A 22,059-nucleotide genomic window follows, 5' to 3' on the forward strand; every position below is an offset into this window, starting at 1 on the left:
GGGCCTCATGTTCTAGGGTTGTTTGAATATTGAGTGGGATCCTAGACTAAGAAACTAAAACTGCAAACTGTGGTCCCCACATGCTTTTAATTCCAGCACTTGGGAGGCAGAGTCAGGCAGATCTCTGAGTTCGAGGCCAGCCTGGTTTACAGAGAGAGTTACAGGACATCTAGGGCCAGTTACACAGAGAAACCCTGTCTCAAAAAACCAAGGTGGGGGGTGGGGGTATACATTGGCACACACATAATGTTTTTTTCCTAACAGAAACAGAAGTGGGGCCTCTGGGGAAATATATATATATATACACATACATACATACATGCAGAGTAGAGCCTGTAGGGAAAGGAAGAGGGAGCATTGGGTGAAGCTGAAATTGCTAGTATTTAGCAGTGTTTACCTTTAAAAGTTCTAGCTAGGCTGTGGGTGGATGCCTAAACCCCAGCATTTGGGAGGCTAAGAGAGGAGGACCATAGCTGGTGTGGTGGCGCACGCCTTAATCCCAGCACTGGGGAGACAGAGGCAGGCGGATCTCCGAGTTCGAGGCCAGCTGGTCTACAGAGTGTGTTCCAGAATAGACAAACTATGCAAAGAAACCATGCTTATAGAAACTAAAACCACACACACACAAAGGACTGAGTCCAGGCCAGCCTGGGCTATATAATAAGATGTAGTGTGGGGTGGGGGAACATGTCGGTTTTCTTTTGGTTTTAACCTGTGTTCTAGAGGAGTCCCAGGGAGCCACAGCCTTGGTGTGACCCAAGAGAAGGTGCTCAAGGACAGCAAAACCAAAGCTTGGGGCTGTGAAGACCCAGGAGCAACCAGAAGCCACAGAAGAGCATAAAGAAAGAAGTGACCACACATTTGCTAGTCACTGCCATCATCTGACCCTGGAGTCAAAAATGGTGGGAGCTAGGTTGCATTAAGACTGGTTTTAAGCCGGGCGGTGGTGGCGCACGCCTTTAATCCCAGCACTCGGGAGGCAGAGCCAGGCGGATCTCTGTGAGTTCGAGGCCAGCCTGGGCTACCAAGTGAGTTCCAGGAAAGGCGCAAAGCTACACAGAGAAACCCTGTCTCGAAAAACCAAAAAAAAAAAAAAAAAAAAGACTGGTTTTAGAAATGGTTAAAACAGTTCAAGTAAGAGAAGCTGCTGGTGTTAGTGAATGTAACAAGTGAATGAGACGTAGAAAGGCTATGGGGGTATACCTCAGTGGTAAAGTGCTTGCTTGGTGTGTAGTCCTGTTGACTCCCCACCGTTAAGAAAAAAGCTGGGCATAGTGGCGCATGCCTTTAGTTCCGGCACTTGGAGACGGAGGCAGGAGGATCTTTGAATTCCAGGTCATCCTGATCTACATGTATAACTTGGGATGGATGGATGGATGGATGGATGGATGGATGGATGGATGGATGGATAAAAGAGAAAGTTAATGAGGTACATGACGGGAAGATGGAGGAGACCACTATGATGTAAGGGGTAAAGGGACTCTGGCTTCTGTTTGTGTAACTGGCTGGCTAGTAGTGACATCCTCTAAGATAAGAACGAGGAGGAGGGGGACAGCGTAGGACTAGATTTCATCTGAAGGTGTCTGTGTGACCAGGGGCAAGCATGCAGGTGTGTAGAGGGGGAAACAGGAGTCTGTAGAGGTGGGTGGGCTGGAGACAGCACATTCTATCACCCGTGGTTACTGAGTACTCCTCACCGTCCCAGGGATGGGTGTGGGAGAGTGTTTGCTCATCATTCTCTTGGTGCCGATCTACGCGAAGTCAACAAGGAACTAGGAGAGCCCGATTGTGAGGAGGAGGTGCAGATGAGTCACTTTGAAAGGATCAGAGGAAGGAGCTGTTCTGGGCAAAAAGAAGAAAGTGTGCCAGTGCCCTGTGACAGGAATGAGCCTGAACATTTGAGGACTTGGAAGGCTGATGGGGTGCACTGTGGGAGCAGGAAAGGTGATGGAGAGGCAGCTGCTAACTCAGCATCCCAGCCCCTGGGCAAGTGGACTTGTTCCTGGTGTGATGGTCAGCCCTGGAGCGTAAGGTCAGGGGAGTGGCTGTGATCTGTGGGATGACAGTGTTGTGGGAACAGAGGAGAGCACTACACTGCCTCGTCAAAGGACAGGAATCACATAGCTCAGAGGAAACCAAGAAGAAGCAACTGGGAAGGCTGGGTGGTTGTGGCACAGACCTTTAACCCCAATTGAGTTCCAGGACAGCCAGGGCTACACAGAAAAACCCTGTCTTTAAAAAAAAAAAAGCCAGTCAGTGGTGGCACACGCCTTTAATCTCAGCACTCGGGAGGCAGAGCCAGGCGGATCTCTGTGAGTTCAAGGCCAGCCTGGTCTACCAAGTAAGTTCCAGGACAGGCACCAAAACTACACAAAGAAACCCTGTCTCAAAAAAAACAAAGAGAGACGCAACTGGGAGAGCTGATGCTAAAGCAAGACCCTAGGCAGGAATGTGAGGGGGGAGAGGCAACTACATAGACTCATTAGCTGGCAGATGCTGTGGGCATGGATGGCAGAGACGGAAGGACTGAAAGTGTGATCTGTGTTGAACAGCGTGCAAGCCCAGAGTGAGACGGGAATGGAAGCCACCCTACAGAGGACCTGAGGGATGCAGTGGATGATGTGGCTAGAGAGGACAAGAGAGGCAAAGGAGAGGAAGGAGGACCAGCAGGCCTCCAGGGAGCAGCAACAAGAAATAATGGTGGCCACTAGTATGTAAGGGATTGATAACCACATCTTGGCCAGGCACGGTGTACGCACACTTGTAGCCCCAAACTCAGGAACTCAAAACAGCCAGCTGTATGACTAGTGAGACCCTAAAACGCATCCCAAAGAGCTGGGAAGATGACTTAGCAGTTAAGAGCACTGGCTGCTCTTCCAAATGACCCAGGTTCAATTCCCAGCACTGGCAGTTCACAACTGTCTAACTCCAGTTCGAGAGGACTGGCGCCCTCACACAGACATAGATGCAGGCAAAACAGCAATGCACATAAAGATAAATCTTTAAAAAAAAAAAAGTGCTGCTCTTCCTGAGGACCCAGGTTCTGTTTCCAGCACTCACATGATAGCATACAAACACCTTGTAATTCTGGCTTCATTGGATCAGATGACCTCTTCTGGCCTCTGTGAGCATCAAGCAGGAACACAGTACCCTTACATACGTGCAAACATGCACATAAAATAAAAGTTATTTTTAAAAATCAAAGTGGTAGCTGGGAAGAGACATCTTGTAAAGGCTCATGGAGGTGTTGTTGCCCACAGGGCAGGATGCTGATTTTTGTCCACAAGGTTGTGGGTTGTTTTTGTTTTTTTGGTTTTTTTTGTTTTTGTTTTTGTTTTTTTACTTTTTGAGACAGGGTTTCTCTGTAGCTTTGGAGCCTTTCCTGGAACTCACTCTGTAGCACAGGCTGGCCTCGAACTCACAGCGATTGATCCACCAGCCTCTGCCTCTCAAGTACTGGGATTAAAGGCGTGCACCACTACTGCCCAGCTGTCCACAAGGTGTGACTGACTCTTGCTACTAATATTCTGGAGACTGTCTAGAATGGAAAGTGGTGGGCAGCGCCAGGAATCTGAGGCCTTTCAGTGGGAGTGCTGACCCACAGGAAGTTGGGAGTCAGGACTGGGTATGTCATGATAGAGGCACTCGATATTGTGCAGATCACAGCCACCCAATTACACCATCCCATTGAACTAGATCATTCCAGAACTCTGTGCACCTAACTCTGCATCTCCAGGCTGAGCATATACAGGCTCATGTCCAAGATGGAGGGTGGTCTTGCGTTACTGTACAACAATCACATAACTTTACTGTAGTAGTGATGGGGATGGAACATATCACCTTGTTGCTATGTCCCATCTCCATCCTAGTCTGTGACCTTTATTTAACCTGTTCAGATTGTTTCTTATCTCCCATATGAATGTCTGGAGAATGGGCTCCAAGGCTTTCCCACCTCTCCTTCCCCCACAGAGACTTTGCACATGTTGGGCACTCCCCAAAGTGCCTGAGGCTTACGAATCTGCCAGGGCTACCACAATACCCCCACCCCCGCCTACAGCACTCCAGTTACGTTTTTGCCTAGTTGAAGATGTGGCCCAGCACTTCCGTTGGCTAAAAGCAGTGGGTGTTAGAGAAGTGAGCTGTTCTTTTGAAACACATCTGCAGCTGTTTGCATGTGGCTGCTGAAAGAGAGCGTGGCAGGTTTTATACTTGTTAGAGTAGAGAAGGATTCTGCTTTAATCCAAGGCAGCTGACTGACTCAGATGACTTGACCCCTTTGGCGTCCACCTTCCCTAGAAGGATGGGAAACTGACCAGCCCAGACGTGGTTCTGTGGAGCAAAAGATAAAGGTAGGAAAGACAGAATCAAATGAATTGTTAGAGCCCAGTGTGGTTCCTCATGCCCTTCCTTAATCCAGCACTTGAGAAGCAGAGGTAGAAGGGTTGACAGTTCAAGGCCAGCCTGGGCTAAATAGCAAGACCCTATCTTTAAAAACAAATAAAGGAGGAGAAATATTGTCAACTGTATTTCTTCTAACCAATAAAGGGGGAATGGAGGATACATTCACATTCTCCAAATAAAACTTCAAACTGAATTTTATGAAGAATGCGTTTTTTAGGAGGGTGGCTCTCTTATCCCCAGCTACCCCTAGGTGGCAGTAGGAAGCAAAATAACCTCCATGGAAGCAAAGCAACACCTTTGGTTGCAAGGGCTTGTTCTTAAAAAAAGAAAAAAGATTTAATTTATATGTGTACACACGGGCAAAACACCCATAAAATGGAAGAGAGAAAATGTTGATAAGGTGGGAAAGAAGGATGGCAGCAACTGAGACTGAGAGGTGGAGGAAACTGTCCTCAGTGACCAGAGCACAGCCTGTTGCTGAGAGCTGCCGCCCACGTTGTAGGCTGGGGCAGCAGACTCAGGTCAGAGCATGCCTGCACTCTGCCTTCAGGGCAGTGGTCCTCCTGCAGCAGAGGGATAGTGTGGAACTCTGAAACTTAGCAGCTGTTAGGAACTTGTTTTTTAAAGAAAGAGTCTCACTGTGGCCCAGATTGGCTTTGAACTTTCGAGACTTAACTCAGCCTCCTAAGTACTGGGATTACTAGTGTACACCACCACACACAGTGCCAGGCTGGAGCGTTTTTAGTAGCACACTTCATGTGCTCAGGAGTAGTGGGAGGCTGGCGTGGTACTGGGGGTGAGGGGTAGAGGATAAGATATAACTTAATAAAAGTAAGTATAGGAAAGGAGGGCTGAGAGCTGGAGCCCAGGCTGGGGAAGGAGTGAGAGACAGCACCTCCTCCATGCTCTGTCAGTTCTCATCATGCAATCCCACCCTCAACTCTAAGGCACTGATTTTACAGCGTGCATAGGGCATTTGTCTTATTCTGTAGCCATGTCCAGTTGTTCTGTGCTCTGAAAGACCGGCTAGTCCCCACAGCACCTGTCCCTGGCACACGTAGGCTCTTAAGGCTAGCAGACGAAGCTAGTCAAGAAGAAAGTGAGGGTGCCTGAACCCACATGGTCATGTTCAGGGACAGGCTGGATGAGGAGTGGCAGTGTGTGTGAGGTTGGTGACAGGGCAGCTGGTGAGATGGCTCAGTAGGTCACAGTTGCTGCCAAGCCTGACGACCAGAATTCAGTCTGTGGAACCCACATGGTCAAAGGGAGAACCGTCTCCAGCAAGTTGTCCTCTGACTTCTATCGTCATGACAAGAAGCATGGTAGCATGCAGGAAGACATGGTGCTAGAGAAGGAGCTGAGTTCTACATCTTGATCCACAGGCAACAGGAAGTGAACTGTGTGTCCCACTGACCAGACAGACTTGAGCTTATAAGACCTCAAAGCCCACCTCCACAGTGCCACACTTCCTCCAGCAAGGCCACACCTCCCAATAGCGCCACTCCCTATGGGTCAGGCATTCAAACAGGAGTCTGTGGGGGCCGTTCCTATTCAAACCACCGTAGAGGTGATGGGAAGAAAGGGGGACAAGAGCTGCAAAACACAAAGCAGCCCATGTGGTGTGTGAGGAAGCGTGCACCATGGAGGGAAAAGGTGGCTTTGAGAAGGGTACAGGAATGGCAGTTGGGTGGATGTGGAATTATTGTGGCTAACACTGCCACTACCTGAGATACAGATTATACCAGGCAGGGCTCCTGTCTTAGTCACTGTTCTGTTGCTGTGAGGAGACACCAGGACAAGGCAACTTTTTTTTTTTTTTTTTGGTTTTTCGAAACAGGTTTTCTCTGTGTAGTTTTGGTGCCTGTCCTGGAACTCGCTTTGTAGACCAGACTGGCCTCGAACTCACAGAGATCCGCCTGGCTCTGCCTCTCGAGTGCTGGGATTAAAGGCCAGCACCGCCCGGCACAAGGTAACTTTTAAAGGAAAGTAGTTAACTGGGGCTTGGTTACCGATTCAGAGGGTTAGTCTGTGAGTGTCCTGACTAGTAGTATGGTGGCAGATAGGCAGGCATGGCTCATATGGCAAGAGCTCATCTCTGATCCACAAGTTGCAGGTAGAGAAAGAGCAAAACTGGGCTTGGGACAGACTTTTGAAACCTCAAAGGCCATCTCCAATGACTCACCTCCTTCAACAAGGCCACACCTCCTACTCCTTCCCAAATAGTTCCACTAACTGTGGACCAAGCATTCTAATATATAAGCCTGTGGGGGCCATTCTCATTCAAACCACACAGCTCCTTTGGTTGGAAGTAATAGAATCCATGTTAAATCAGTCTAAGCCCAAGGGGGAAAATGTATTGGTTCATATGAGTAGGAAGGGGGGATTGGCACTGGCTGGTCTTGGGTGTGATGATATACAGGATTCCTGTGTTATGGTCTTCTGCAGACCCTCAACCTGGATGACAGTGGCCATCAGCCAGCTGTGTCCTATGAAAGTCCAGCGTCTGATGCTCGCTTCCCACAGCAAGCTAGATTAGCCAGTCACAGATCTGGTGATAGAGGCAGTACTGTAAGGGAAAGCCGCAGTGCAGGGAGGTGTGAACCCCCAGGAGAGTACTGCAAGCATGGCAGTCTCTGATTAAAGTCACTGTTGGAAGCAAGGGAACCTGAGACAAGGTATCCGTGTTCCTAAGTCTATTGTTGCGATGTTTTTCAGCACCTTCATGATACAGTGAAGAGGAATCTTGACAGCACTGCCTCCCCTCAGAATGGTGATCAACAGAATGGCTATGGAGACTTATTTCCTGGGCATAAGAAGACCCGCCGAGAGGCCCCTCTGGGCATCAGTGTGTCTGCCAATGGGCTTCCTCCTGCCTCACCCCTTGGTCAACCTGACAAGCCTCCTGGGGGAGATGCCCTGCAGTCTGGTGGGAAGCACTCCCTGGGACTAGATCCCATCAACAAGAAGTGTATGGCAGACTCAAGCATCCACCTGAATGGAAGCAGCAACCCGAATGAGCCATTTTCTCTAAGCCTGAGTAAGGAACTCAAGCAAGAGCCAGTAGATGACCTGCCATGTATGATAGCAGGTGCTGGAGGCTCCGTGTCCCAGAGCAACCTCATGCCCGATCTCAACCTTAATGAGCAGGAGTGGAAGGAGCTCATTGAAGAGCTCAACAGGTCGGTGCCCGACGAAGACATGAAGGACCTGTTCACTGAAGATTTTGAGGAGAAGAAGGATCCAGAGCCCTCTGGTTCTGCCACACAAACCCCCTTGGCCCAGGACATTAATATTAAGACTGAGTTCTCTCCAGCAGCCTTTGAGCAAGAGCAGTTAGGTTCTCCACAAGTGAGGGCTGGGTCTGCAGGACAGACCTTTCTGGGACCTTCATCTGCCCCTGTGGGCACAGATTCTCCAAGCCTTGGGAACTCTCAGACTCTGTTTCATACCACTGGTCAACCTGGGGCGGACACTCCCAGTCCAAACCTGATGCCGGCATCAGCCCAGGCCCAGAATGCACAGAGAGCCCTCACAAGTGTGGTATTGCCTGGCCAGGGTCCAGGAGCGGCCTCGGAGCTGTCCTCTGCTCACCAGCTCCAGCAGATAGCTGCCAAGCAGAAGCGTGAGCAGATGCTGCAGAATCCCCAGCAAGCTGCCCCGGCACCTGCCCCGGCACCTGCCCCGGGCCAGCTGTCCACGTGGCAGCAGGCAGGGCCCTCCCACAGTCCCTTAGATGTCCCGTATCCCATGGAGAAGCCTGCCAGCCCTCCTGGCTATAAGCAAGACTTTACCAACTCCAAACTGCTCATGATGCCTAGTGTGAACAAGAGTTCTCCTCGGCCGGGAGGTCCCTACCTCCAGCCCAGCCACCCGAACCTGCTGAGTCACCAGTCACCAAGTAACTTGACTCAGAGCTCCGTGAATAACCAAGGGTCTGTGCTAGACTATGGCAATACAAAACCTCTTTCTCACTACAAAGCAGACTGTGGGCAAGGTGGCCCTGGGTCTGGCCAGAATAAACCAGCTTTGATGGCATATCTTCCCCAGCAGCTGCCTCATCTGAGTAATGAGCAGAGCTCCTTGTTTCTGATGAAACCAAAGCCAGGAAACATGCCCTTCCGGTCGTCACTGGTTCCACCTGGGCAGGTGAGTCGGAGCCTTCTGTCCATCACTCTGCTGTGGGCACTAGTGAATGAAGTCCCATACGAAGCTAGAGTCAGTGTGCAAGAGACAGTGGTGGAACAGGTGCTGCTGTCATCCTCTGAAGTGGAAAACGTACAGGCTAAGGCAGGATTGGTCTTTGTGCTTTTGAGGGACAGTTCATTTAGCCCTGGCTGGTTATGGAGCCAAGCTGCTCTTGAACAACAGATTCCCCTGCCTCTACCTCCCAAGTGTGGAGATTACAGGTGACTAGACTTGATCCTTAGGATAGCCGGGCGGTGGTGGCACAGGTCTTTAATCCCAGCACTAGGGAGGCAGAGACAGGTGGATCTCTTGAGTTTGAGGACAGCCAGGGCTGTTACACAGAGAAACTCTTGTCTTGAGAAAAAAAAATCCTCAATATAACTTGATTTGAACTACACAGACATTTGAGAAATCACCTAATTTAGTTCAGTTGTCTCTTTCATGCCAAACAACTGTATAAGACCCTGTCTCAAAGAATAAAAATAAAGCCTGGTGTGGTAGCACATGCCTTAAATCCCTCAATCTCTCCTCAGGCAGAGGCAGAGGGATCTCTGAGTTCAAGGCCAGCCTGGTCTACATAGTGAGACTGTCACAAAACAACAAACCAGTTGTGGTTCACAGCAATCTGAGCACAGGGAAGGTGAGGCAGGAGGGTTGCCACAAATTTGAGGCCAGCCTGAGCTACAGTATGAGGCCTTGCCTGTTTTGTAGGAAAAAAAGAGGGGAAGGGGAGTGTATAACACTTACATAGCCTTTAAGCATGAACTTGAAGGCAGAGTGTACAGTTGGTGGGTGGTGCAGTCAGAAAGGGCTTTGGAGACAGGACCCTGCCAACCTAGCCCCATTGGGAAGCTCTCAGTTCAGTGAGAGACCCTGTCTCAGAACATGAAACAACTGATGTTAACCTCCGGTGCACACAGAAACACTAGACAAATTTTAAAATCTAAAGATATAAAGTATCTGACAAAGCTATCCAGTGCCTTCCCAGGAAAATATGTGTATACAAGTGGGCATTAAAAAATGATTTCATGGGGGCTGGAGAGATGGCTCAGAGGTTAAGAGCACTGGCTGCTCTTCCAGAGATCCTGAGTTCAATTCCCAGCAACCACGTGGTGGCTGACAACCATTTGTAATGAGATCTGGTGCCCTCTTCTGGACTGCAGGGATACATGCAAGCAGAACACTGTATACATAATAAATAAATCTTAAAAAAAAAAAACAGGAAAAAAGAAGAAAGAAAAATGATTTCATGCTGTTTGGGGACAGCCATAAACCAAGTCTAAAGGCAGAGTAGTTTTTTTGGTTTTGTTTGGGTTGGTTAAGGGTGGGGTGTTTGTAAGGCGTTACTTTTTTTTTTTTTTTTTTTAAAGGTGGATTTTTGTCTGGGGTTGGTTGGTTTGGGTTCGGGGCGGGGGCGGGGGGGGGGGGGGGGGGGGGGGGGGGGGGCTTTGTTGTTGTATTGAGTTAGGGTCTCACTATGTATCCCTGACCGATCTGAAACTCAGAGTTCCACTTGGCCTCTGCTGCCCAAGCACTAGGACTTAAAGATGCTGCCACCACACACATAAGGGACATTTCATGTCCAAACTACAACATCAAGGAAGCAGAGGCTTGGAGTTAAGAAAGATGAACAGTGAACACGACTATCATGGATGCAGCTTACCTGGCCTGATGAGAGTTGGGACAGATTATCCATCCCATCTGACTTGGATCCCTTCATCTCTGTTGACAGGAGCAGAACCCGTCCAGTGTCCCTGTACCAGCCCAGACTGCCAGCGTGGGGACCCAGCCTCCTAGTGTCTCTGTGGCCAGCACTCACAGTAGCTCGCCGTATCTCAGCAGCCAGCAGCAGGCAGCCGTGATGAAACAGCACCAGCTGCTCCTGGACCAGCAGAAGCAGAGGGAGCAGCAGCAGCTGCAGCAGCAGCAGCAGTTCCTGCAGAGGCAGCACCTTCTGGCTGAGCAGGTAACAGGCACTTCGTGAGTGCGCTTGCAGCCAAACTCAATGCTGTGTCCTTTAAAATCCCCTTTTTAGCCTAGCAAGAATCCAAAGTAGGTTAAGTGCTTGTCAGCCTGATGACCTGAGTTCAATCCCTGTAACCCACATGCACATAAAAGATGAGAATTACTCCACAAGTAACCCTCTGACCTCCCTACCCACACCATGGGTGAATACCTTCCCCCACCCCACCAACACACAATTAAGATAGATTTTCTTTTTAGAAATTAGGACCAAGCCAGGCAGTGGGGGCGCAAGCCTTTGATCTCAGCACTCAGGAGGCAGAGGCAGGCGGATCTCTGGATTTGAGGCCAGCCTGGTCTATAGAGTGAGTTCCAGGACAGCCAGGACTGTTACATAGAGAAACCTTGTCTCAAAAAACCAAAAAACAAAAAGAAATTAGGACCAGCTGGGCTAGAGGTCATACTGCTCTTGCAGAGGACCTGGGTTCTGTTCCTAGCACCTACATCATGTGGTTCGAAATTGCCTGTACCTCCAGTTCCCAGGGATCCTCTGTGGGCACTGCGTGTATGTGGTACACATAAACTCACACAAGCCAACACACATACACATGTTTGTTGTTGTTGTATTATTTTATATGCCAACCATAGTTTCTTTTTTTGTTTTTTTGTTTTCCGAGACAGGGTTTCTCTGTGTAGCTTTGTGCCTTTCCTGGAACTTGCTTTGTAGACCAGGCTGGCCTCGAACTCACAGAGATCCGCCAGCCTCTGCCTCCAGTGCTGGGATTAAAGGCGTGCGCCACCACCGCCCGGCTCCAACCATAGTTTCACCCTCCCTCCTTTCCTCCTGTTCCCTCCCTCTATCTCTCTACCCCTCCCCCATCCACTCTTCAGAAAGTGTAAGGCCTCACATGGGAGTCAGCAAAGCATGGATCAACCTCCTCCCCACTGCATCGAGGCTAAGGGAGGTATCCCACCATAGGGCGTAGATTCCAAAAAGCCAGCTCATGCGCCAGGGACAAATCCTGGCCCCACAAACAAACCAAACTACTCAACTGTCACCCACATGCAGAGGGCCTAGGTCGGTCCCATGCAGGCTCCCTAATTGTTGGTCTAGAGTCCATGAGCTCCCATGAGCTCGGGTCAGCTGTCTCTGTGGGTTTCTCCATCATGATCTTGACCAACCCCCTGGCTCCTACAGTTCTTCCTCCCTCTCTTCAGCTGGACTCTCAGAGCTTGGAACAGTGCTTGGCTGTGAATCCCTGCATCTGCTACCATCAGTTACTGGATGAAGGTGCTATGATGACAATTAAGGTAGTCACTAATCTGATTACAGGAGATGGCCAGTTCAGGCACCCTCTCCACTATTGCTAGGAATCTTAGCTGGGGTCGTCCTTGTGGATTCCTGGGGATTTCCCTGGCACCAAGTTTCTCCCTACCCCCATGATGGCTCCCTTTATCTAGATAGCTCTTTCGTTGCTCTCAGTCTCCATCCCTCCCCCAACTCTACCATTCCGATCCCTCATGTTCCCATCCCCTCTAACACCCCCACCGCCCCCAGTTTACCCAAGAGATCTCATCTACTTCCCCTTCCCAGTGCGATCCATGTGTCCCTCTTAGGGTCCTCCTTGTTAGCTAGCTTCTCTGGAGTTGTGGGTTGTAGTCTGGTTATCCTTTGATTTACATCTAGTATCCACTTATGAGTGAGTACATACCATGTTTGTCTTTCTAAGTCTGGTTTACCTCACTCAGGATGATATTTTCTAGTTCCATCCATTTGCCTGCTAATTTCAAGATGTCATTGTTTTTTCACCACTGAGTAATACTCCATTGTGTAAATGTACCACATTTTCTTTATCCATTCCTCAGTTGAGGAGCATCTAGGTTGTTTCCAGGTTCTAGCTATTATGAATAATGCTGCTAATGAACATATTTGAGCAAATGTCGTTTGGTATGATTGAGCATCCTTTGGCTGTATGCCCAAGAGTGGTATCACTAGGTCTTGAGGTAAATTTCTGAGAAACCACCATGTTGATTTCCAAAGTGGCTGTACAAGTTTGCACTCTCACCAGCAGTGGAGGAGTGTTCTGCTTCCTCCACATCCTCTCCAGCATAAGCTGTCTTCAGTGTTCTTATCTTAGCCATTCTGACAGGTGTAAGGTGGTATCTCAGAGAGGTTTAGATTTCCTTGATGACAAAGGATGTTGAGCAATTCCTTAAATGTCTTTCAGCCATTTGGGATTCTTTTCTTCTGTTGAGAATTCTGTTTAGATTGGTTTTAAAAATCTGTGCCAGGCATAGTGATGTACTCCTTTAATCCCAGCACTTGGGAGGCAGAGGCAGGTGGATCTCTGAGTTCAAGGCCAACTTGGTTTACAGAGTGATTTCCAGGACAGCCAGAGCTACATAGTGAGACACTATGTCCAACAACAATAAAAGTCTTTAATAATCTTAAAAAAAAAAAAATAAGGCCAGTGAGATGTTCAGTGGATAGAAGTCCCTGTATGCAGGTCTGCCGAGCTAAGTCTGATCCAGGGTCCCACAAGGTGGCAGGAGAGGACCAACTCCAGCAGGTGGTTCTCTGATCTTCACACTATGGCACACATTCATACACAATAAATAAAAATGTGCTTCAAACTTTACTTCGTTTTTTAAAAGAGTGCTAAGAAATGTTTTTAATATTTAAAATAAGTAAATAGAACCTTCCTTCCTAAGGCTAGCATTTCTTAGGCATGTGGTCTGTGGGGACTAATGCAGGCAGCATCTTCATCTGTGAGGGGCATTTTGCTGTGTTTCTGTGCTGGCACACAGGCCATTAGTCACTGTGGATGCCTCTTTGCTATGAACGTGAGGTGGGAGGAGCCAGAGCACGAAGAAGGAAGGAAAGATGCCCTGGTCCTAAGATCATGATGCATGGTTCCCTCACACTGGGTTACCAGAGGTAGAGTGCCAACACCGGGCAGCCATGTCTTCTAACTAAGACAGGAGCCAGCTGGGCATAGCTCTGAGGAAGCTGATGCAGGAGAATGTCCTCCTGCTTAGCTACATAGTAAGTTCAACGCCAACCTGAGCTTCAGAGTGATACTATTATCTCAAAAGAAGAAAAGAGACCAGGAAGTGGCTCACAAGCCTGAGGCCCCGAATTCAGACCCCTGGAACCCATGTAAAGCAGGAGAACAGGTCTGTAACCCCAGGGCTCATTGATGGAGATGGGAAGCAGAGACACATCCCCTTGGGGCAGCAAGTCTGGCTTTAGTACAAAACAGAAAGAAACCCTGTCACAGCACAAGGAAAAGGGCAGGTCCCACATCCAGAGCTGTCCTGATACACACCATGGCCCATGCTTGCCCACCCATACACACATACACACAGAAACCACACTTTGCTGAGGTTGGTCATTGCTACAGTTCTACCATCTCTCTCTCTCTCTTTTTTTTCTTTTTCGGTTTTTTTAAGACAGGGTTTCTTTGTGTAGCCCTGACTGTCCTGGAACTTGCTCTGTATACCAGGCTGGCCTCGAACTCAGATCTGCCTGCCTCTGCCTCCTAGGATAAAGGTGTGCAACTGCTGCCCGGCCCCCCATCTTTTTGTGTTGTTTTGGTTTTTCGAGACAAGGTTTCTCTGTAACTTTAGAGCCTTTCCTGGAACTCACTTGGTAGTCCAGGCTGGCCTCGAACTCACAGAGATCCGCCTGCCTCTGCCTCCCAAGTGCTGGGATTAAAGGTGTGCACCACCACCGCCCGGCTGCCATCATCCTTTTTTTAAACTAATTGCTTATTAGGATATAATTCTCGTCACATATGGTTTGTTTAAACTACACACTTGAGTGGTTTCCACTGTAGTTACAGAGTTGTTCAGTCATTGCCAGAACCCATGTTTATCACCCAGACACTGCACCTTGAGCAGTCGCTGGCCTTCCCTGCACCCCAGGAGCTGCCTGTGAGCCTCGCGCTTGCTTGTGCACCTTGCTTTCCGGCTCGTTGGTTTTTATATCAAGTTTTACTATTTCTGTTCTTGGCACTTTCTAGGAGAAGCAACAGTTTCAGCGTCATCTGACCCGCCCACCCCCCCAGTACCAAGACCCAACGCAAAGCACCTTTCCCCAACCGGTTGGACAGTTCCCAGGTAAGGGGAGATGAAGGAGGGTGTGGGGAAGGCAGCTTTGGTCATGAAGGTGGGTGGAGCTCATGATGTGTGGTGCTGATGAGTTCCCGAGTTGACTTGCTCATGGAAGCTGTGGTTTGGAAGAGAGGGAGGCCTGGATTTTTAGTTCCTTTGTAGCACAAGAAGAGGGTTTCCATGGTTGCCTGAGGATGCTCACAGTTAAACAGGCTTTCGAAGGAAAATGATTACTAGTTAGAGGGTATCTTATGTGTGTGTCCTAATTAAGATAGTTCTTTGTATCTTCAGAAGAACCCCAAAGCTGGGGTAGTGGTGCATGCCTATTAGCCCAGTACTTGGAAGGTAGAGGAGGAGGATCAGGAGTTTAAGGTCATCTTAGTTTGAGGGCGCTTGCCTCAAACAAAACCTACAAAAAATGTCTGATTTTCCAGAGGAAGGTTCCTTCTAATGCACTTGTGTGGCTTTTGCTTGGCTTCTCCTCACTATGGTGTCATAGGGAAGGCAGAAACACCTAACCCTCAGCCGTCACCTCAGATGGATTGAGCAACTTGTTTGGGTAGAGATTGCAAGGGACATGTCAGTCAGGTGTGCTCTGGTCTGGCTTTCTTTTGTGACCTTCATTGTGAAATGTCTCAGAGAAACTGACTTCAGTCATGTAAGAGTGAGTTAGGTGGGGCTTCCCGGTGTGCTGGCTAGGAATATGAAGTTAAAGTCTATAGGTGTCATGGGAGCCTGTGTCTGACCTGGGCTTCCCATCTCCACCCCACGCCACATTGACAAGAGCTGTTAATAGGAGTGAGTCGTCCATTTCAGCTCTCCCCTTTTCTTCACACCTTTTCTGCTTTTTTTTTTTTTTTTTTTTTTTTTTTTTTGCTTTTCTGAGATAGGGTTTCTCTGTATACTCTTGGCTATTCTGGAACTCCCTCTGTAGACCGAGCTGGCCTCGAACTCACAGAGATCCTCCTGCCTCTGCCTCCTGAGTGGTGGGATTAAAGGCATGTGCCGCCACTGCCCAGCCTTTACACCTATGTCTACATTGGGGGGGGTGGGTTTGTTAGTGAATGTGATGCAGGTCCTCATGGAGGCCAGGGCGCTGGATCCCTGTGGAGCTAGGAGTATGGGTAGATGGTGGAGACTAAACTTGGGTCCTCTGCAAAGCTCAGGCCAGACATGGTGATAATCCCAGCGCCTGGGAGATGGAGGCAGGGGGATCAGGAGTTCCAGGTCAGTACACGGGTCTCTATAAAAAAGGAGAGGACTGCAGAGGCCTTAGTTGGTAAAGTGCTGGGAAGGACGAGGATCTGAGTTGCTCCTCAGCACCCATGTAAAAGCCAGGTGCTGTAGCATGTGTGTGTCATTCAGGGACCACAAAAAGTCAGACAGCCCCCGGGAGCTCTCTAGCCAGGCAGTCTAGCCTGCGTAGTGATCTTCAGGCTAATGAGACACTGTCCCAAAGAACAGGGTGGACAGTTTCTGAGGAACTGTGCTTCAGGTCATCCTTTAGCCTATACATGTATGTCCGTGCTTGTCACCATTCTGTCCCTTCACAGCCTTTTCTCCGTTTCAAATGCCCCTCTCCTCTAGACTGTCATGTCAAACCTGCATGTGGGTGCACATCTGTGTATGTGTGCATTTATTTATCCATGAGTTTGTGCTTACATGTGTGCATGTGCATTTGCATGGGTGCATACACATGTGTATGCATGCTTTGTGCACATGTGTGCTGCTTTGCTGCTGGTGATTGAACTCAAGCTCTTGTGCATACTAAAAGTGTTCTACCTACTGAGCTACACCCCCAGCCCTAAATTCAATTCTAAGCCCCCTTCTTTCTGAAGACTTTCCCACATCTTAGGCACAAAGCCTTCAGATCCCTGCTTCCTATAGCCTGCTGCTCAGACTTTGACCCTGTCACACATAGTGGTGGCCTTGCCTTCCACAGACCATCCTGGGGTGTCTGTCTTCAAATCTCTAGTGTCTAACTAGGTCCCGGCTGAGGAAAACTTTGTTGGATGCTTAATAAGGAAATGGACAAGACAGCTGACTTTGCCGCTCTGGAGCTTCGCTCTATCTTCTGTCCCTGAATACTGTCATTGCCCTACTGCCTGTGAGGTGGGAGGGTTCTGACTTCATGCCCATGGAAGAAGAGCTGCAGCTTAGATCTATATATCTCCACCACAACAGTCAGGAATACCAACAGGGGCTGGCAAGGTGGCTCACCAAGACGAGACATTTGCCAAGTCTGATGACCTGAGTTTGATCCCTAAGGACCTTCATGGTGAGGGGAGGAAACTGCACTGACTAGTTTTATGTCATCTTGACACAAGCTAGAGGCATTTGGAAAGAGGGAGTAAGCAAGCCAGTAAGCAGCACTCCTCCATTGTCTCTGCTTCAGTTCCTGCCTCGTGTTTCTGCCCCTGACTTCCCTGAATGATGACTACAAACTATGAAATAAACTGCCAGGTGTGGTGGCACACACCTTTAATCCTGGCACTTGAGAGGCAGATGGTCTCTGTTAGTTTGAGGCCAGCCTGGTCTACACAGAGGAACCCTGTCTCAGGGAGGGAGTGGGGGGGAGGATGAAATAAACCTTTTGCCCCCCAAGTTGCTTTTGGTCAGGGTGTTTATCACAACAATAGAAACCCTAACTAACGGGTTGGGGATTTAGCTCAGTGGTAGAGCGCTTGCCTAGCAAGTGCAAGGCCCTGGGTTCGGTCCTCAGCTCTGAAAAAAAAACAAAAAAGACACCCTAACTAAGACAGGAACCAACTCCTGCCTGTTGTCCTCTGACTGCCACACACTTGTCGGCACATATGCACCTACACACACAAATGTAAAGAAAAAAATGAATGCCGACTTGATTGCTAGAATTTTCTGTCTTCTAGGACCTTCTGCTGCTGTGCCTGGCATGAACAACTTGGGTCCGTCCAGTTCCAGCTGTCCTCGAGTGTTTCCGCCGCCGCAGCCTGGGACTCTGATGTCAATGGGTCCTGGACATGCTCCTGTTTCTTCTCTCCCCTCCAGCTCAGGCCAGCAGGACCGAGGAGTGGCCCAGTTTACTGGCTCCCAGAGCTTGCCTCAGAGCAGCCTTTATGGCATGGCCTCTGGCCTACCCCAGATAGTTGCCCAGCCCCCACCACAGGCTACCAGCGCACATGCCCACATTCCACGGCAGACCAATGTGGGCCAAAATGCCTCCACTCCAGCTGCCTATGGACAGAACTCTCTGGGAAGTGCTGGCCTCTCCCAGCAGCACAATAAGGGAACCCTGCCTCCTGGTTTAACAAAGCCACAAGTCCCAAGGGTGTCAGCAGCCATGGGAGGCCAGAATGCCTCATGGCAACATCAGGGAATGCCAAACCTGAGCAGCCAGACACCAGGGAACAGCAGCGTGAGCCCCTTCACTGCAGCTTCCAGTTTCCACATGCAGCAGGCTCACCTGAAAATACCTGGCCAGCAGTTCTCCCAAGCCATGCCTAGCAGGCCCATGGCCCCCATGAGTTCAGCAGGTGCAGCAGGATCATTGCTGCCCCCAGTGAGCACACAGCAGAGGAACAGTGCCCCTGCACCCACACCTCCCCAAGCAGCCCCTCAGCAGGGCTTGCCCGGCTTAAGCCCCGCAGGGCCTGAGCTGGGGGCCTTTAGCCAGAGCCCCACTTCACAGATGAACAGCAGGGCGGGGCTGCACTGTACTCAGGCCTACCCTGTGAGGACCATGGGCCAAGAGCTGCCCTTTGCCTTCAGCGGGCAGCCAGGCAGCGGTGGGCTGTCCAGTGTGGCTGGACACACTGACCTGATCGACTCACTGCTGAAGAGCAGGACTTCTGAAGAGTGGATCAATGAGCTGGATGATCTTCTAGGGTCACAGTAACAGGAATTCGTGTGTTTTCCGTGGTTAGATATCTTATATTTTTGTTCTCAGACTCAAGAAAGAGCAACTACTTTGGACCAAAAGCCCATGGCCCAGAGAACTAGGCCAGCAGAACTTAAGCCACAGCTGAAGCCAGCTCTGGGCAGTATCTGCTGGTCCACGGGCTGGCCCAGCCCATTGGCATCACTACCTGGGGGTGGGATAGCAGGAGATGGGTTTGAAAGGTGGCTTCCTACCCACATGACCAAAAAGCCAGTGGAAACAATTAAGCCCCATCATGTCAGGCTTATCACAAATAATGTGCTGTGTTTTTACCCAGATTTCTCCACTTGCCTCAAGGCTGGGAACAAATTTCTGTTGAAATTTTAAATAGAATAATTTGCATTTTGTAGCATAGAAGTAACTTTTTTAATTTAAGATTTTTAAGCAGATTAGGATAGGTGGTGGTTGTATTCGTAAGCGGCACTGGAGACCTGGGGTTTCCTTTTGAGTCGGAGCTTTCTATTCCTGCTCTGTCAGCTTTCATGGTCACTGGAAATCACTGCCACAAGTATAGGCTGTGGCTGCAGATGCCAAAATGATCAGGATGCCACAAGATGGTAGATCTAGTGGTCCAGATAGGGTCCTTCCTTAAGCTCCTATTCCTAGCTGCCACTCACTCTTTGGGATACTGGGCCCCCTTGAGGGCCCAGCCTCTGCATCTCTCGACAACCTGTATTTACCACGGTAGAAGTGCCGTTCAGTTGTGCACACATCTTTCCTCCTCCACGTATCATCCCTGTGACCCTTCTTTCTGCCTCCTCATCCTCTTCCAGCCAAACTGGGAAATGGTGATTCACTTTACTGCATTAGAAGGGAGCCTGAAGGCTGCAGGCAGCCCGCCGCCCAGGAGTCACTCTATTCTTTCCCGCCATGCTTGTGCCTCTCCCGCGGCTGACGATTTGCACTTTGAAAGTGGCTTTATAACACTAACCCATCCTTGCTAAAGATGCGAGTGGATTCTCTGAGGTCTGTTGATGACCACAGACTAGAACATGGCGAGGGGGCTGCCACCAGCACTTGTTCTTACCACAAGCAAGATAGTGAGACCTTTAGCAGGATGGCGGAGGGAAAGGTGTTTGCTGGAGTGACTTGCGTGCCGAGTGGTTGATAGAGGAACCACAACTCTGCCCATTGTCCTGGGTCCCAGAATCCAGTGTAAAGAACTGAGCCAAGGAAATGACAAGAGCAGCCAGCACACTGGGAGGTCAGAGGGGGTACACACTGCTAACTAGTTTGCACCGGCAGTGCCTTTTTCACTGAGGGCACCCGTGCTCTCAGGTCCTTGTCTCATAGCCATTTCCCCTACCGCCTGTCCTCCCCAGACACTCAGTTCAGCTCTCAAAGAAGCAGGTGAATCATAAGCCAGTGAAGATGCCACCCTCTGATCATCCCCCAATTGTAGGGGGAAGAGGGTGACTTCAGCAGGTTCTCTACCAAAAACATGGCCGAGGGCTGGAGCCGGATCCTGGTTCCTCTTCCAGCCTCCTGCGACAGCTGCCCACCTCCTGCCCCCATTGCCCAGGGCACGCCAGCCAGCCCCCACTCTACCTTAGGCCCAGGTTGGCCACACGGGCAGTGGGCGGCTCCCTTGCTGCAGTGTCATAGCAATAAAATGTGATTCTTGGGGGTCCCCTCAGAGCTGCCCACGGCTTTATTTATGAGTCTGGCTTTGAGGAGTTGGGAAGAGGTGACCCCACTTCCTCCCACATCCCATCTTCTCAGAGCCATGCCTCAAGCAGAAAAGGGTGCTCGGACTTTCTTCTACACATGTGCTTTGTGTAAATAAATGTTTACAATTTTATATTGAAGATGAAATAAGTGTTAGAGCGTCCAACTGTATATTTTTTACTTTTATAGATTTTAAAACTGATCCTTTATATGTGTTTGGAGCTATGGTAAGTTTTATGGCAAGCAGTTGGTATTGTTAACTTTTTATGGTCATCAAAAGTGCATAAAAGTCCTATTAATCCCCTTATTCTGCTTCCCTTAGCTCTGGTATACACCAAAAAGAAGTCTTTACTTTCCTTGTGTTATAAAAATAATAAAAATATTTTACTAGTATGGAAACCACCAGTGTGTTGGACTTCCGTGGGGTGGACTAGCAAGGGACATTTGACAGGTGCCAATTTCCCTGATTGAACTTTGCTCTCTTCCTCTGTCTGTTGGAGGCTCCCTCGATGGTGGCAGTGAAGATAGGTAGAGCCACTGGCATGCTGCAAAAGAACAGTCCCTTTCACTGTGGTCAGACCAAGACATGGAAAAGAGCACACTCCAGGTAGTCAACGGAAGTGGGCACGAAACGCTGGGGCTGGTGGCTAGCAATGGCACACTGGAAAAGATGAATCTCCAAAGGCCTTCCTGATAGCCCGTAAGAATGATCCTCCCACTTCAGCCTCCTGGGTGCTGAAATTAGACACACCACTGTGCCCAGATAATAAACTCAGCCACTAGTATTTTTTTATAGGAACAGAAAATGAACTAAGGATGCCGGTGCATGTTAAACAGGAAGGGGCAGCATGCTAAGGCACTGCAGGGCATTGCCTGTAGGAGCTAGTCCAAAGGACTGTCAGTGCTGGATTGGGGGCAGGGAGAGCTTAGTAGCATAGCCCTCTGCTGTGATACAGGACTTGCCACCTTGGCAGAACCCCCAGCAAGCAGTATCAACAGGCTTGGCTCTTGGAAGCTTTGAGGAAGCCACCATCCTCACTAAGGGAAGTCACAATGCAGAAGTAACTGTCAGATGGTTGGGGAGAGGGAGCAGACATCTATAGGCGCAATTATTCAGGGATGGAGTGCTCTGTGATTGGTGGGCCCCAGCTCACCAGCCAGATACATCCAGTAGGCCTCAGAGCACATTCCATTTACCAGAAAGAAAAAGCATGCGTGGGAAGCCAGCCCAGGCCTCTCTGTGAAGCTGTGTGTTCCTCCTAGGGCCAGCCTGCCAGTAGAAGAGGTGCCCTGATAGCAATGAAGATTAAGGATCTTGAAGAAATAGGGTCAGGAGGCAGCTCAAGACCTCCCAGAAGCCAGACCGGGTCAATTATAAGCCCATGGGAGGTTGAGACAGAAGAATCACCTCAAGTTCCAGGTCAGCCTGGGCTATAGAGTGAGACCTTGTCTCAAAAACAAGAAGCGGCGCCGGGCGGTGGTGGCGCACGCCTTTAATCCCAGCACTCGGGAGGCAGAGCCAGGAGGATCTCTGTGAGTTCGAGGCCAGCCTGGGCTACCAAGTGAGTTCCAGGAAAAAGGCGCAAAGTTACACAGAGAAACCCTGTCTCAAAAAAACCAAAAAAAAAAAAAAAAAAAGAAGCGAACTCAAGTACATTGGCGTGCTCCTAAGTGTCCAGGCTGGAGGGGCAGCCAGCAGTTCCTGACCTATGGAGGGCTAGGGAGATGTCAGTGGACAGGAGCACAGCCCAGGCTACCTACAGCCAGCCCCGTCGAAGATGCTCAGTTTGTGATCGCTCCACTTCTCCACAGTG

At 49.6% G+C, this 22,059-nt stretch overlaps 1 protein-coding gene across 1 annotated transcript in view; it reads left to right on the plus strand.

The window, feature by feature from the left end:
- Maml1 (mastermind like transcriptional coactivator 1) overlaps positions 1–20,655 on the plus strand; it is a 42,512-nt gene extending 21,857 nt beyond the window's left edge. Inside the window, exons 2-5 of the mRNA XM_052758052.1 lie at positions 7,117–8,547; positions 10,319–10,552; positions 14,574–14,670; positions 17,550–20,655. Of these exons, the coding sequence (XP_052614012.1) occupies positions 7,117–8,547; positions 10,319–10,552; positions 14,574–14,670; positions 17,550–18,535 (2,748 nt within the window). The 3' untranslated portion in view covers positions 18,536–20,655. The remainder of the gene's footprint in view (positions 1–7,116; positions 8,548–10,318; positions 10,553–14,573; positions 14,671–17,549) is intronic.
- The last annotated feature ends 1,404 nt before the right edge of the window (positions 20,656–22,059 follow it).

The sequence above is a fragment of the Peromyscus californicus genome, unplaced genomic scaffold, assembly GCF_007827085.1.
Source record: "Peromyscus californicus insignis strain IS unplaced genomic scaffold, ASM782708v3 Scaffold_3__1_contigs__length_106647218, whole genome shotgun sequence".
NCBI lineage: Eukaryota > Metazoa > Chordata > Mammalia > Rodentia > Cricetidae > Peromyscus > Peromyscus californicus.